The following is a 14914-nucleotide window of genomic DNA, read 5'->3' as shown; positions in this document are numbered from 1 at the left end:
AGCTTTTGTCAGACTCATAAAACCTGTAGCCGGAAAGGCTACTGGGAACACTCAGCGGCATCTACCCAGCGCCCCGGGGGATTGCTGGTTCTGGTTAAGAGTCTTTCAAATTCAAGAACATTTATCATTGTCCCATAGGAAGAGATTTTGTGGCGTCCGTCTCTTGTTGCGCCCGTGTTTTTTTAGCGCTCACGTATAACCACCTCGATACTCAGTACGGTCTACAGTAGAAAGAAAGTACATTACTCTTTACAATCAACCCGTAGCCAGATTATTCTCTTCCGGCTCGTCGCAGCAGCCCAGACATGCTGCGAAAGTTGAAGCCTTCATGTCCCCAGCCATCCAGTCAAGATAGGCCCACCAAGCCATAGTCATTGGATGTCTCTCAAGCCACAGACCCGGACTAGAACCACGCCCGCGAATCCCTCCTCACCACCTGGCATCCACTCCGTACCGCCCATGGCACGCCTATCAGTCCTCGCACGCGTGCAAGGTCGGAGAATCTTCGACCTTATCACGATCAGCCCCCAAGGAACGCTCCAACCACACCAGCTCGCGCCAAATCGCCTTCTAAAATCTTAGTCCCACTACTCCGAGGCAAAGCCCGGACGGTGGATGTTGGGCCTTGTTTTGTCTAGCCCGTGAGTCGTGGCCATCTGAGGAGCCCAGCCACCCTCAAGGGCACTTCCGCCGGCGCCCACACTCGCGCCTGCGCCTTCCTGACCTTGCTTTTGAATCTCCATCCAGTGCGACCTCAGTTACTGCCTTCATGTCACGAGCATTGGTTCCTCCCGCTGCGACATTCTTCTCGTCACAATGTTACTCAATCCTTGCCCAATCAAATTCTCGGTCTGGATTCTAACTTCCTCGGCCTCAACGAAATGGCTTGTGCCACAGTGTCGGACGATTTCCAGGTGGCACCAACCAACAGAAGCGTGTCCTGGCCTGGATGTCGCGCTTAGTCCGGAACGGAAAGTGATGGCGCCCATCCTGGGTGAGGGGAAGACCGGTGACAAGTGACCGGCAAGGCCACCCCTGGTACCCTGGTCAGTGGTCCTCGAATCCCTCCTCCCCTGCTCCTTGTCACTGACTTGCGGATGCTCGCAAGATGCGCACAAGCCATCTCGCAAGCCGCGATCAGCTAGCTCTCGCGTCGCTACCACTGACCCCGACACGCCGTCGTTGTGGTCAAGACAGGTCAAACCCAGGCCCTTGCTCAAACTCTCGCGGTATCGTGCCGGCAAGTGCACCTTGGCCTCGGTTAAGACAGAACACAGATTTTGATTTTCCTCTTGACGAACTCCAGATTGGGCGCCTCTGAGGGACCCTTTTTGGCGCTAAAGTGAGGTACGGCGGTAATCAGCTTCCGTCGCCAGAAGGAGAGCCGCCTTCCCCAAGAGAATCTGAGTGCCGACTCATGGTACAAGAATATCCCATATGGTCCTGTACAAGCATCCGAGGTGAGTCGGTCTCAGATACCCTGTGCTACAAGGGATTGTTCTTGCTGGCATTCCAGAGAAGTCAAGGCCGATCCCGAACCCAGTCTCGGAGCTGACGGCATCATCTGTCAGCATATGGCTGGCAAGCGCAGCTTTAGACCTTCGGCCATGTCAAGTTTCAGGTTTAGCCTGATCCGCGTGCTGCGCGTCATGCTCATGGCCAACCGCATGTTGGCCGACGAGCTGTGCCGCAAGCTTCGGACTGACGCGTCGCTTGAAGCGTGGTATTGATGTCGCCTTTCAGCATAGTCGATAGCCAACGCAAGGACTGACAATGTTCCAACATGATGGAAATCGTACTCCGTAGTGAAGGCCTCATGCTCGCGCGACTGAGTTATACACCGGTCTTCCACAACCGTGGATGTCCCTTCACGCTCTCTCTCAGCCTCCCAAAACCTTGCAGAGCGGTCAGGACGTACTGGACTCAACACTTTATTGTGCACCTTGATATGGAATACGTTCGATTCCACTACTTCCCCTTCGAGAGGTCCTTACGTCGCCAAATAACGCTCCATTCCAGACCTTACCGGGCTATCCACCTCGGATGAATATTCGGGGCATATTATTTGCAGTCCTCCATACTTCTCAAGGACCGGTCATTCGCGTGATGCATCAACCACACACAGTCTTGGGGATGATCAAGACTTCCCAGCATTGTGCTGAGTGCTGAAGCTGCCGCGGCTACAGCCACGCCAGTGCACTATATATTGCAAAGCTGCTCAACCGCTGCTGGTAATACCTAAGAGGGATCTTCAGCTTGCGTGCATGCGGGGATGCACACAGGGCAGTTCCCGCTGTGCATTTGTATCCGCTAGAATTAAGGTCGCATTGCAGCTCGAATCTCTATGCATGCCAACCAGAGGTGTGCAGGCTGCAAGATCAATAGCTTCCTAAGGCCGCAATGCGTGGATGATGAGCCAGCGCAATCACAAGCGCGGTCGCTGCAAAGCTTGACCACTTCCTCGAGTTTCCTGTCTGCTGCTTGGACACGACTCGTTCTCGACCTTCGAGGTGTTATGCACGGGGCACAGCCCTCCGTAATGGCATATGCAGCCACGTCGATCGGCTTCCAATTTTCCAGCCTCTTGCTCATCCCGCCCGTGGTACTTGACGGTCTCGGGTCTCTGGTCCGCATGTCAACTGTCATCGGAGGATACGCGGCTTGAGATGACACGGAGATGTCTTAGCAGTACGAGTTACATGCCGACGTGCAGATCCGTACTCTTGAGCTATCACACGAATAGACTTTGGGTTAGCAATCACCATCCCTTTCCGGAACGTTGGTGAAAGAAAAGCCAGGGTCGAATATTTGGCAGAGGCCGGCTCAAAATCCACAGTCCGCCTTACCGCCCACATGCCAGCATCTGCTGTGTTGTCAATGCATGATTTGCGGAGCAAGAGCCCCAGCACCGCTCTTCCTCCTGGTTTCGACCAGGTGTGGCCCGGAGTGACCAATTACTGTATTCCAGTCACTACTCAGTGGTCGCACGGTTCGCTAGATCAGCGCCGTGTCTCCGTCCAGCTTGTACACAGTCACGACAGTACTATCCAGAACTCCGGACATGGGATGCCTTGCTGTTCTCCCAGCCATGACTTTTCCTTCTTCTGGCGACGAACCCACAGCGTTGACTAGTTTCCACTCACGCCATGTCGCTCGCTCCGAGGGGTGGCTGTCGTGTCTACGGAGTACGGAGTACTGTGTTGGCCGTTACCCCGTGATGTCAGTAAGTCTTGAGCCAACTCCAGACTAGGCGTATTTCACATCTGCCATGACCAGCCTTCTCTTCCGTCGTTGCATTGCACTGCATCCGATGCCTGTTCACTGCAAGTTCAACGATCTTGCATCGATCGTCTGTGCAGGAAGCACTGCACCAGAAGACAGGTTGACGACGGCCAACCATTGAAAGAAATGGCCAGCAGATCGTCGTCGTCAGCTCAATGTCCTCGTAGCACCTCGCTTAGCCGACGCAGGAGCAACGATAACCCCGTTCCGAAAGCGGCATAGATTCCTCGGACAAGGGCACGAGAAAGTACGAAGCAGCCGCGAATGTCGGGACAAGCACCAGATCCCAAGGCCTAGTGAACGCCGTGTCTCGAATGATCGCAGGACCAGCGCTCGATTGGCTGCGATTCGTCCGAGCTTCCTGCCGGTAAGTCGACGGAACAGCCTTCCCCTTCTCATGCATATCACAGTTGCAGGCACGGCAATCGAAAGGAGACGTCGTCCAATACGTCAGACAAGCCTCGAGAATGGGGCAAAGGGGCCCCCAGAACGTGGCAACATGTCGCGGAACAATCGCACACCAACAATGTCTTGCATTGTCAGATCCAGGCTCCTCCGGGCCAACAATCAAAACCCCTTACATGAAGCGGTACGCCTATGTGGTCAGCACACTATTGTTATACGAGGTGGGTGGGTTTCGTCTCATTCCTCTCTTCTTCTCGCGAATCCGAGATCATCCGGCACGAGGGAGTCCAATAAGACGAAAGAGACTCGCCATCACTGGCGACAGGGACGTTCAGGGTATGAAGAGTTGAGTCAAATTCATCTTTATTGAAATCAACCTGCGGCCGGTGTCTGGGACTCTAGCCCCTTCGAACGCAGCGGACCCATCAGGGTCAACGGGTTGGAAAGCCGTACACTTCCCACGATTCTGGGTGGTGGTCAGGCTGAGACGACGTACTCCTGGGACAATCAGTGCGAAGTCAAAAAGGTCCAGCCCTGCGAACCTCCAGCACTTAGGGACAAGCAGGGCGAAAGGCTTGCTTCCTTCGCACAAGACCCTTGCATCGATCGCAATCCGGTGTCCGAACGTATGGGCCTCTGCCTTATTTGCCTTCCCTGAGTGTCGGTTTTGATCCGCCTCGAGAGACAGTGGCAAGCATCCGCGTCGATGAGATCTCAATTCCTGGGATTGACGGCACAAGACACACATTCGCGTCAGATCCTTTACTCCTAAGAAACCTAAAACCTATCTACGGCACGGGATCCCAAGCCTCCTGGCTCCGCGACATTTGACTATCACAGACGTACCGTCGTCGGAACCGTGACTCGGCGGTTCTCGGGCTGCAAAGGGCCTTCATGAAACCAAAACACCTGAAGGAGCAAGATGCAGTCTTTGATTTCGTCACCAACCTTACCTATCCCATCGGGGCCCCGATCGAGATGGTGATGTCTGAAAGAAACAACAATTGAAGCAAGGCTTCTAATGGGGAGAGGTATGCCATGGACACCAAACGTTCTCATCTCCCCCACGCTGGTAGTGCCGTTGTGCAGGCACGTCATGCTCAAGGTGCATGTCGGTCTCACCCATCGGTCTCACCTCTGCACTTGCAAAGAGCTACTCGAGACAATCGGTCCCTTGAAGCCCAGATGCGGCTCACAAGAAGCACATCACCATCAGATGTTTGTCTCGATGTCCTGCTTCTTTTGATCTGTTGGGCTTGCCTGCGAGTGCGATGATCTGATGCCATGTAACGCGCTGGCTTCCGAGGCCGACAGTTTCACCAGTTTCTCTCCTACGTCTGCATCTTGTGCAGCACATCGATTTCGTAAAGGCGTTTTCCCTCGCGTCCGGGAAGTACACACACATGCCACCATGGCTTGGCAACGGACGAGGGCCACTGGTTAGAGACGTTGATGCCAAGTAGAGGTCGGGCTTCAAGGTGACAAGTGGCAGTCTTCTCTTTGTGTCCAGCTATAGTAATCCGCCGCAACAACCAAAGACGATCCGTAGCAGAGCAATGGCACAAAGATGAAATATCTTGCGGCCACAACCTCAATTGGTTTGTGAGGTAGATATCTTCTGGTTCCCCACGAGACCGCGGTTCTCTGCTCAAGCTCGACGCATCATAGCCCATGCCTAGATTTCGGACCCAGAACTCTTCAGGCACGCTGGGTGAGATGTGCCTGCCTGCCCTTCGATTGCCCTTTAGGTATCCCCTGTTCATACTGTAGTTGTACAAAAGTCCCGTCCCGCCACCAAACGCCATGCTATGCATCTCATCTTTGTAATTGCCCCCTTCCACCTGCCGTACTGTGCAAGTGATATCACTCATCCCCATACTCTGCATCATCCTCCTCGTCATCCCCGCCGCCACCGCCACCGCCAGCCGGCACTCCAGCCCTTGCCGCTCCGGGGCGGGTGCCACCAGTAGCATAACTACTAAACTTTGCATCCTCTGCCTCCTCGTCTGCGGCTTGCTTCGCGACCTCCTCACACGCATCGACCCAGTCCGAGTACACGTCCACGGCGGCCGAGAGGTAATTGATCCCCGTCTGGTATTTCTGGCCACAGACCTTGCAGTGCAGGTTGCCGACGCCGGCCTTCTTGTCCAGTTTGACTTGAATCGCCTTTTCGTGGTTGCAGAAGAGGCAGGTGAAGGTTGAGGCGAGCGGTTCGCGCTGCAGATGGGCACAAGAACGTCAGTCTAGGGGTCCGGCGTTCTGCCGACTGCGATTTGAATGCAGGATGGGCAACCACAAACCTTTCTTGGGCCTTGCGGCTTGCGTGATGACTTCTTGCGCTTGCCCTGTGCGCGGCTTGGTCAGATGTAGAAAGTCAGTGCCAGAATTCTCTACAGGACGTACCATTGTAATTTCAACGATCTCTCGGTTGAGCCGGTAATGGATCGGTGGCTAAAGGTTTGGAGTTGTTCAGATTGCTCGTTCCTGGAGAGTGCTGAGGGATGCCGTCTCGTCTATGTACTCCGTAGTGAGCGCGGATGCAGAAGCAGTGGCGCCTGTTACATAAGCGCGACGCTAGTCACGTGAACAAGCTAAGGCTCATCTTATCGCAGTCGGTAGCGTCCGATAGCCGCGCCACCAATCAGACAACAGCTGACCCAGCATCTCCGACGCCGCATCGAGGGGCACGTCCACATGCCGGGTACCTGTCACGCTGTCTAAAGAGCTCTGAGAGCTTCCACCTGTCACCCTCGCCACGATGCCACTTCATCAATAGATTGGTCCTTGCCCATACTTTTATTCGGTCCTATTCTGTACACGCATCTAGTTTTCTGTACACCTCTTCTTTGGTTTAGACCTCTGTGGGAGACGCAAGATCTGGATCTCACGCGTCGCACCAACATCGTGGAGCCCGGGTATTCGTTGGAGACGGCATACAGATAGGATCGAGAGTAGCCAACTCATACGGTGCCCTTCGTCGTATATATCTCTCTTTGAAAGGCGGGCTGAGGTCTGCTTCAACTATCATCCGTCTAACGCCATGGCGGCTTCGCAGCCCCCCACCAACGGGGTCACCACCGAGCTCGTCCTTTCAGAGATCCTCTCCACCCTGAAGACGATGCAGACGGACCACGCAAACCTGGCAGCCAGCGTCGAAGCCCTGCAGAGCAAAGTCGATACCTCGCACTCAATCAGCCAGCTCAGGCCGGCACCTGGCCAGAGGAGAGCAAGCATTCGAGAATCTCGAGACTCGCCCAGCCTCGATCCCATCCAGCTGAGCAGGTCGGCGACGGGAGCGGCTTCCCCTCCTACAGACGCAGCTCTCAGGGCACCCTCGTCACCGACATCTGGAGCCAGGAAATCCTCCATCACCTCACGCATCATCCTGACCACTTACCCTGGTCAATCTGGGATCGACCCCATCCCGATGGAATGGGGTGACCCGGACCCAGCCAAGCGTGGACCGATCGTGGTGTCTCGGCATCACAACACGATCCGTCGCCGCAACGCCATCGGCGCCCACGGCGGCTCGTACAGCATTTACCACGCCCTAGCGGTGGCGTCGCACAACCTGAACCTCGAGCATAAACCCGACTTCACCAACACCGAACCGGCCGCGACGATCGGCCCCTTCCCAGCGTGGGGGGACAAGAAGAAGATCGTGGCCATGGATCCCTTTGGCCATCTGGCGCCCTGGCTGTACAAAGACCTGATCCAATCTCAAGACGTGGACATTCGACCCACCATCGCCGTGACAAAGGCCCACATGAAGATCCCCGAGCTGGAACAGTCCGTCAAAGCCGGCCGGCTGAGGCCCGATGGCCGAATCTGCCTGAACGACACGGGCGAACTGAATGTGACCAAGTTCGCCGTCGAGCCTGTGTGGTACCTCCCCGGGGTGGCGGAACGGTTCGGCATTGAAGAATCGGCCCTCCGACGCGCCCTGTTCGAGCACACCGGTGGCTCATACCCGGAGCTGGTCACGCGAAACGACATCAAGGTCTTCATGCCGCCCATAGGCGGCCTGACGGTATACTGCTTCGGCGACCCGGCGAAGATGGCGGACCCGAATGTGCGGCTCGCGCTGCGGGTCCACGACGAATGCAACGGCAGCGACGTCTTCGGGTCGGACATTTGCACGTGTCGGCCGTACCTGATCTTCGGCATCGAGGAGGCCGTCAAGGAAGCCCAGCGCGGCGGCTCCGGCGTCGTCATCTACTTCCGCAAAGAAGGCCGCGCGCTCGGCGAGGTCACAAAGTATCTCGTGTACAATGCGCGGAAACGCGGCGCTGACCGCGCGAGCGAGTACTTTAAGCGCACCGAGAACATTGCCGGCGTCAAGGACATGCGGTTCCAGGCTCTCATGCCGGATATCCTGCATTGGCTGGGCATCACCAAGATCGACCGCATGTTGAGCATGTCGAATATGAAGCACGACGCCATCGTCGAGCAGGGCATCCCTATTCTCGAGAGGGTGCCTATCCCGGACGAGATGATTCCCGAGGACTCGAGGGTGGAGATTGACGCCAAGATCCACGCCGGGTACTTTACCACCGGCAAGGTCATGTCGATGGATGAGTTGAACGCGGTGCAGGGTCGGAGTTGGGATGACATAGAGCATTAGCGACAGTTCAGGGAACATTTGCGGGGGCACTCAGTGAGCACAGTCACTGAGCACAAGCAGTAACACTCAGTGAGCACGACGCATGAAGTAGAACAGTAGAACAGGACGTAGAACGACTTGACTGACGGCTCCCCAACATACAACCACGTCGTATGACACCTCCTCACATCACGTTTACTTGCCTCCATCGCCGGCGAACATTCCCTATGACCGCATTCCTATGCAGCTGAGTATCCCTTCTGGACGCTCCGTTCGCAGCAGAGTCCACTTCCATCCAACTTCTGCTCATGTCATCCATATCTAGATCCTATACTATACGACAAGCTCAACTCGCTACAACAGGACCCGTGTACTCAATTCACTCGTGTCGTTCCGCAATTGACCTCGGGCATTGTGACGGGGAAGCAAACCCCCTGAATATACCTCGTGGTCCGTCATGTTCGACAGAGCTGACTGGTCGACAATGCACGGACGGACGGACGCTATATCGTGGGTAGTCGATTCATGATGGCAGAAAGTGAGATCGGGTGGTATGAGGCGAACATGTATCATGTAGGTCTTGTCAGATTTGGTGTGATATGGACGCATCAGTGCTTCTCGCGTGAGGGAATCGAGGCTGCACGCACGCAGCCACTCACGCCTATCCGTCCTGCTGTAGAGTGTACTAAGCAAGCCTGCAGAAGTAGGTTTGTAAGGATATCGGTGCGAAGGCAGGGGCATCAGGGACGGAGGGGGAAGTACTGTATCTCATCTCAGATATCGTAAACAAGTACAGCTCGCTCATGGAATGCACAGACACATACACATACATACACGCACATGCACATGCACATACATTTGACCTCCTCCAAGAACAAGCTCAATCCCACTATATCCAGGCAGGCTACAACTTCGGCTTCGCCGTCCCCTGCTGTTTCTTCCTCTCCTCGCACCACTCCTTGACCTTCTGCCTCGCGACCTCGACGACCTCCTTGTCCTCAACCGTGGCAGGGACATTGACTTCCTTGTCATAGTTCCCCTGCACGCCATTCTCGACCAATTCCCTGAGCACGCGCCTCAGCGTCTTGCCGCTTCTCGTCTTGGGGATCATGCCTTTCCCCTGGATGATGCCGCCCAGCGACGCGATGGCCCCGATCTGGTTGCGCACAATGTTGTTGATGGCCGTGAAGAACTCCTTGTCCGGCGTGGCGGGGAGGTTTGCGTCCGTCGTGGCCGCGGGGATGACAAACGCAAAGGGTAAATGGCCTTTCATGGCGTCGGGGATGCCCACGACGCAGGCCTCGGCGACGGACGAGTGTGACGTGATGGCTTGTTCGATGGCGCCTACAAAGTGAAGGTACGGGTGTTAGTGAGTGCACGCGTGTCAATCTCGACCACCAAATGCTACGTTATGCCGCTATGTTATGCCTGGGAACATACCTGTGCTGAATCGATGGGCCGCCACGTTGATGATATCGTCCGACCGGCTCATCACATGCACGTAGCCCTCGTCGTCGATCATCCCGGCGTCGCCAGTGTCGATCCACTTGCCCTGGAACCGTTTCAGATATCCCTTGTAGAAGCGCGCGTCGTCGTTGAATAGCGTCGTGAAGCCCGTCGGGGCCAACGGCATGCCCAGCACAATGTTGCCCATGTTGCCTTGCTTGACCTCGTTGCCTTCGTCGTCGACAATTCGCACATCCCAGCCGGGCATCGGCTTTCCTGCACTGCCGGGCTTGATGGCCAACGCTTTGTGCTCTTCGCGGCTGGTAGGGTCAAGGCCAATGGCAGGACGCAAGGCCAGTCCCGTCATCGGACTCCCACTCTCGCTGGACCACCAGTGGTCGATGACTCTCGCGTCCGGGGCGGCGTATTTGCCGATCAAGTCCTGGTAATGCGTGATGATGGAGGGCTCGGAGCGTTCGCCGGCCAGGAACAGCGCGCGCCAGTGTCGCAACGAGCCCTTCTCGCCGCGTTGCTTGAAGAGGTCGTCGTTGGGGTCCTCCTTCCGGATGGCTCTCAGGGCCGTGGGCGCGGTGAACAGCGTCGTGACTTTATGTTCCTCGACGATCCGCCAAAAGGCCCCGGCGTCGGGCGTGCCGATGGGTTTGCCCTCGTACAGGATCGTCGTGGCCCCGGCCAACAGCGGTGCGTAGACGATGTACGAGTGTCCGACGACCCAGCCGATGTCGCTTCCCGTGAAGATGACGTCTCCTGGCCCCTTGACGTCGAAGAGGTATTTGATGCTCAAGTTCAGACCGACCGCATGGCCACCGGCCTCGCGGAGCACGCCCTTGGGCAGACCCGTCGTGCCGCTCGTGTAGATGATGTACAGGCCGTCGGTGCTGGCCACGGGGACAGCCTCGGCCTTGACGCCGCGGTTCCGCGCGCTCTTGACGAGACGCTGCCAGTTGCGCTGGCCCTGGTCTTTCTTGACCGGGTCCCACCGTCGGACGTCCCGCTGCCAGATGATCGTCTTGGCGGGCTTGAAACTGCTCTGCTCAATGGCGCCTTCCACGAAAGGCCGGTATTCTAGGGGCCCCTTGGCGCCCTCGATGGCGCAGCTCGCCGTCAGGATGACTTTCGGTTTCGCGGCTTCGATCCTCTGCGCCAGACTGGCGGCTGCGAAGCCTCCGAACACGACGGCGTGCAGGGCACCCAGCCGGACGGCCGCCAACATGCCAAAGATGGCGGCCGGGATCATGGGCATGTATATGAGCACCACGTCGCCCTTCTTGACGCCTTCTTCTCGCAGCACGCCCGCCAGGGTTTCCACCTCTTCCAGCATCTGGCTGTATGTGTATTTCTCCTTGGATCCACTGACGGGCGAGTCCCAGATCATCGCCATCTTGTCGCCATTGCCGGCCTTGACATGCCTGTCGACGCAGTTGTACGTCGTGCTGATTTCGCCGTCAGGGAACCACGACCAGTGTGGATGTGTCGTCCCGTCTTTCAGCTTCTTGGTGTGCTGCCGCAGGACCGTGCTGTACGGCTTGTGCCAGTGGAGCTCTTTTGCGTGCTTGTCCCAGAACCGGGCGGGATCAGAGAGGGAAGCCTGCTGCACGGCATCTTGGACAGTGTTATGTGGTGCCATTGTGGGAGGAGGTGGACCGTGGCTGTAGTGGCGCTTCGGTCTGGTGTGGTCGACAACACCTCTGGTGTTGAGACAGCGATTCGACCCAGAACTAAGATGTAATACGGACGAGGGCAGGGAGCCCCGGGTCAAGCGCCTTAGACCCAGTTTGTCCTGTTCGAAGGTCGAGTCAACCGTTGACTCATGTAGAGACACAGATGCAATTGATTTAGACAAGGCCGCTCAACGGGTTTAGCATTCTATCCGAGGAGCTTCGGAGACAACTTCCATGAGGTCCAGTTACTGAGCTATTCCGAAGCTGGAGCTCGTTGCAATAACGATAGTACGAGCACCAGGGTCCAGCTCCTGTAGACAGAATACTGTGTGCTTTCAAGAGCTGCTCACGGCAGCGCAAGCGAAGCTGGTCGGGCAAGCGGAGCTGCGTGCTTGAAGCGCGACATCAGACGACCGTCACCGATTGTGGGGATGAGAAGCCGGGGTCGCTGGGGATGGCCCGAGGCTGGACAGTTCCGCTATGCAGGGGAGACAGGGGCGGTTCCAGGCCTGAGCGGGCTTCTCTCGCCGCAGTGTCGGAAATGCCTCGGGGGTCATGTCACGATGGTCTTGGTGTCTCCCAAGATGGACAAAAGGCCTTGTACTCCGTACAGAGTACCTGAAGCTGACTTACAGGCGTGAAGCGGCATTCAGCGGCCCGCGACGTCGATTCTATTACTAGGCGGTGGCATGAGCATCCGAGCTCGATTCCCTAAACGAAGCCCGACACCACTGTGCGTTTTGACGTGGAAGTAGCCCAGAGGCGTCCTTCCAAGTCAAAATAGAAGAGAAGCGGGCAGCCGGTCAACAAGTGGCCGACCCTGTCTGGAACGACACGGATGGGTGAGGCAGAAGGGGGTTTCACAGTGAGAGAAACCACGCAGACACTTAGTGATGCGCAAATTCAAGAAACCGATACTCCGTACAGTGGGAGTTTAACCAGCTGGAGTTGTATGGCCGAAGAATATATCGAGATTACACTCGGTCTCCTTTCATCTCACGCAAGCATAGAATGCGATGGCAATCCTATCCACAAAATCCATTCATTAAATGTTTAGTACCCAGGTTGAGGGCGGATTGTCATTGTCCTATGCACGGTATTGTACATCGTATCAACCACCTCGTTCAATCGGCCAGCCTTGGTCTTGTCCGGTGCGACGACTGCGAGCTTGCCAATATCACCATGCTGCAGACGGTCATGGCTTGTCACAGTCGGCTTGGCTGACCGTTGATTCCACCCCTAGCCCGTGCTGAGAATGCAAATGCCCGGCGATGATGTCAAGTCGAAGCCAAATTCTGCCTGTCGACCAGTACCATTCATAGCGAGCAAAGATCTCCAATTTACAGGAGGAAAGCAGCGATGGCACCAACACCAGCAAGACCAGCGCCCACGTTGGCAACGAGAGCGTTGGCAGCACCAGTGTAGGTGGCGACAGCGGCAACGGTGCTGGATGGGGCGTAGCTGGACCAGGCAGTGCTGGAGCTCTCAGCAGCAGCAACTGGAGTGTAAGAGGTGGCGACCACGGCGGTAGAGGAAGTCCAGTCAGACCAGGTTACGGCCGCCTCGGAGGTGCTGGAAGAATCAGTCTGCGGAAAGGCAAAACAGTCAGCTTGGTTCAAATACCTGCAAGATGTGGAGGTCTTGGTGTAGACGGGGACGGAAATGGTGCATGGGCAATCAGTGATGGTCAATGTCGTGGCTGATGAGATCTCATAGGTCTTGCCAGCGTGGGCGAACGACGTTTTGCCGGGAACGTAGGTCGTAATAGCACTCACAACGGTGGTCGTGTAGCTGACCGGGGCGCTGGAGGTCCAGTCACCCCAGGTGACAGTGCTCGACTCAACAGCGCTCTTGACGGTGGTGGTGGTCTTGGCAGCAGCGCTGGTGCTGGTGGTCCAGTCAGCCCAGGAGCCGGAGGTGGTGGTTGACTTGGCGGCTTTGGCGGATGTGGTGGTCGTGGTGGTCGAGGAGCTCCAGTCAGACCAGGTGGCGACACCAGCGGAGGCAGTGGAGGCGAAAGCTGCAACGGCAGCGACAGCAGCGGTGACCTTCATTTTGATGGATGGAGTAATTTCTGGATTAGAAAATAGGTAGTGGATTCGAGGTTGTTGGTGGTTTGTTGTAAAAACGAGTGTGGGTGGTACAAAGACCGGCGTTGTGGTTGCTAACGAGCGACTGGAAGTTGGAGTTTGATCGTGGGATGGAGAGAGGAGAGGAGTTCAACCATAGCTGCGAAGAAGCTGGACTCATATACACTTGTGTTGACCCATGGGAGCGTGTGTGGGAAATTAGGGTATCATTCTAGTGTCGATACCCATTTGCGTGGTGGAGGAGGCCATTTCCTTCTGTCAGGGGCAGCGGCGGGTCTGTCTGGTCGCCGACACAATAGCGGTGCCCACATGGCGTGCTTAGGCCAGCCTCATCAAGCCTCCGGCCGCCGTCATTGGCTTGACGCTGACTTCGTCCGAGATTGTGGCGGCGAAAAGTGCCACGGCCTTCATGAACCTTGGACCTGTCTCATCGAAGCTTGGGGCGCCCGTATGAGGTTGGAGGCTGAAGGATTGCATCGTGACGTTATTTGTCGACTGTCAGATCAACATGTGACAGCTGGACTTGTGGAAAATCATATACTTGAGGGACGGTGATTGTTCATCGCAGAATATGCTGTTGGACGCGCGTAGGCAATTGCGCTGGTGGCACCAGCAATAACTGGGGTGATCTCGGTCCCGGAACGCAAGACTTTCATGCGGTTGTGCTTACGGGGTTCATGAGAATAGGAGAGCAGGTGGTCCCGCCCAACCACGTCCGCTATGTTAACCGAGATATTCCAAGATGGCTCGTGTGCACCACCATCGATGAATGCGGAATCCAGTTCTGTGTACTCCGTACGGAGTATAGTTCTCTTTCCCATCATCGAGCACGGTGACGATCCGGTGTGTGTGAGCAGCGGCACAGCCTCCTCTTAAGACTCTGACGCTGTCCAGCCGAGCTTGACCGGTAGCCAGCAGCCAGCATCGATACTGCACGCAGCGTAGGCCTCAAACTTCAGTCGATTGTGATGGAGACCGTGGATTGAGACAGTGCGGGTAGTCCCTCTGCGCTACTGGAGCCGGCGTGACCAACGCCTGTATGCTTTGGACAGACAGCAGAGTGGAGGGGAAGCCTTCGCGGTTGCTGATCTGGCGCTGTCGGAAATGAACGGGTGAAATTGTGATCAAGGAGACGGCGAATCGGCGGATTCAGCGAGCGCCGCGCCTGCCACTTCGGCACTGCCCGCGCCTTCGTCTTCCAGTCACACCTCCTTCCTGACCATGTCCACTTCTTCGAGCCGCTGTTTGAGCATTTGATTGGAAAGACACGCGTCCCAATTGCCAATGGTTGTAGCTCGATCTGTAGTTTTCGTGCATGACTTGCAGTTTTTTGCAGTCGAGAGATCGGTACTCGTAGTCGACGATATGCAAGGATGACTCTGAGTAAGAACAGCTGTTGGCACACA

At 56.3% G+C, this 14914-nt stretch overlaps 4 protein-coding genes across 4 annotated transcripts; 1 reads left to right on the top strand and 3 right to left on the bottom strand.

The window, feature by feature from the left end:
• Positions 1-5550: 5550 nt before the first annotated feature.
• On the bottom strand, positions 5551-6093 carry A1O7_03483 (uncharacterized protein; the record flags this gene model as incomplete). Its single annotated transcript, XM_007757502.1, has 3 exons — positions 5551-5904; positions 5988-6032; positions 6082-6093. 3 exons carry the CDS (start codon positions 6091-6093, stop codon positions 5551-5553), a joined length of 411 nt encoding a protein of 136 aa, XP_007755692.1.
• Positions 6094-6727: 634 nt separating this feature from the next.
• On the top strand, positions 6728-8311 carry A1O7_03482 (GTP cyclohydrolase II; the record flags this gene model as incomplete). Its single annotated transcript, XM_007757501.1, has 1 exon — positions 6728-8311. One exon carries the CDS (start codon positions 6728-6730, stop codon positions 8309-8311), a length of 1584 nt encoding a protein of 527 aa, XP_007755691.1.
• An 883-nt stretch (positions 8312-9194) lies between these two features.
• A1O7_03481 (propionyl-CoA synthetase) lies at positions 9195-11384 on the bottom strand (the record flags this gene model as incomplete). Its single annotated transcript, XM_007757500.1, has 2 exons — positions 9195-9634; positions 9731-11384. 2 exons carry the CDS (start codon positions 11382-11384, stop codon positions 9195-9197), a joined length of 2094 nt encoding a protein of 697 aa, XP_007755690.1.
• Positions 11385-12758: 1374 nt separating this feature from the next.
• On the bottom strand, positions 12759-13472 carry A1O7_03480 (uncharacterized protein; the record flags this gene model as incomplete). The annotated part of the gene is made up of 1 exon (XM_007757499.1): positions 12759-13472. The coding sequence occupies one exon, from the start codon at positions 13470-13472 to the stop codon at positions 12759-12761; it is 714 nt and encodes a 237-aa protein (XP_007755689.1).
• Between the last annotated feature and the right edge of the window lie 1442 nt (positions 13473-14914).

The sequence above is a fragment of the Cladophialophora yegresii genome, assembly GCF_000585515.1.
Source record: "Cladophialophora yegresii CBS 114405 chromosome Unknown aczIN-supercont1.2, whole genome shotgun sequence".
Taxonomy (NCBI): Eukaryota; Fungi; Ascomycota; class Eurotiomycetes; order Chaetothyriales; family Herpotrichiellaceae; genus Cladophialophora; species Cladophialophora yegresii.
This window is presented reverse-complemented; position numbering and strand designations above follow the sequence as displayed.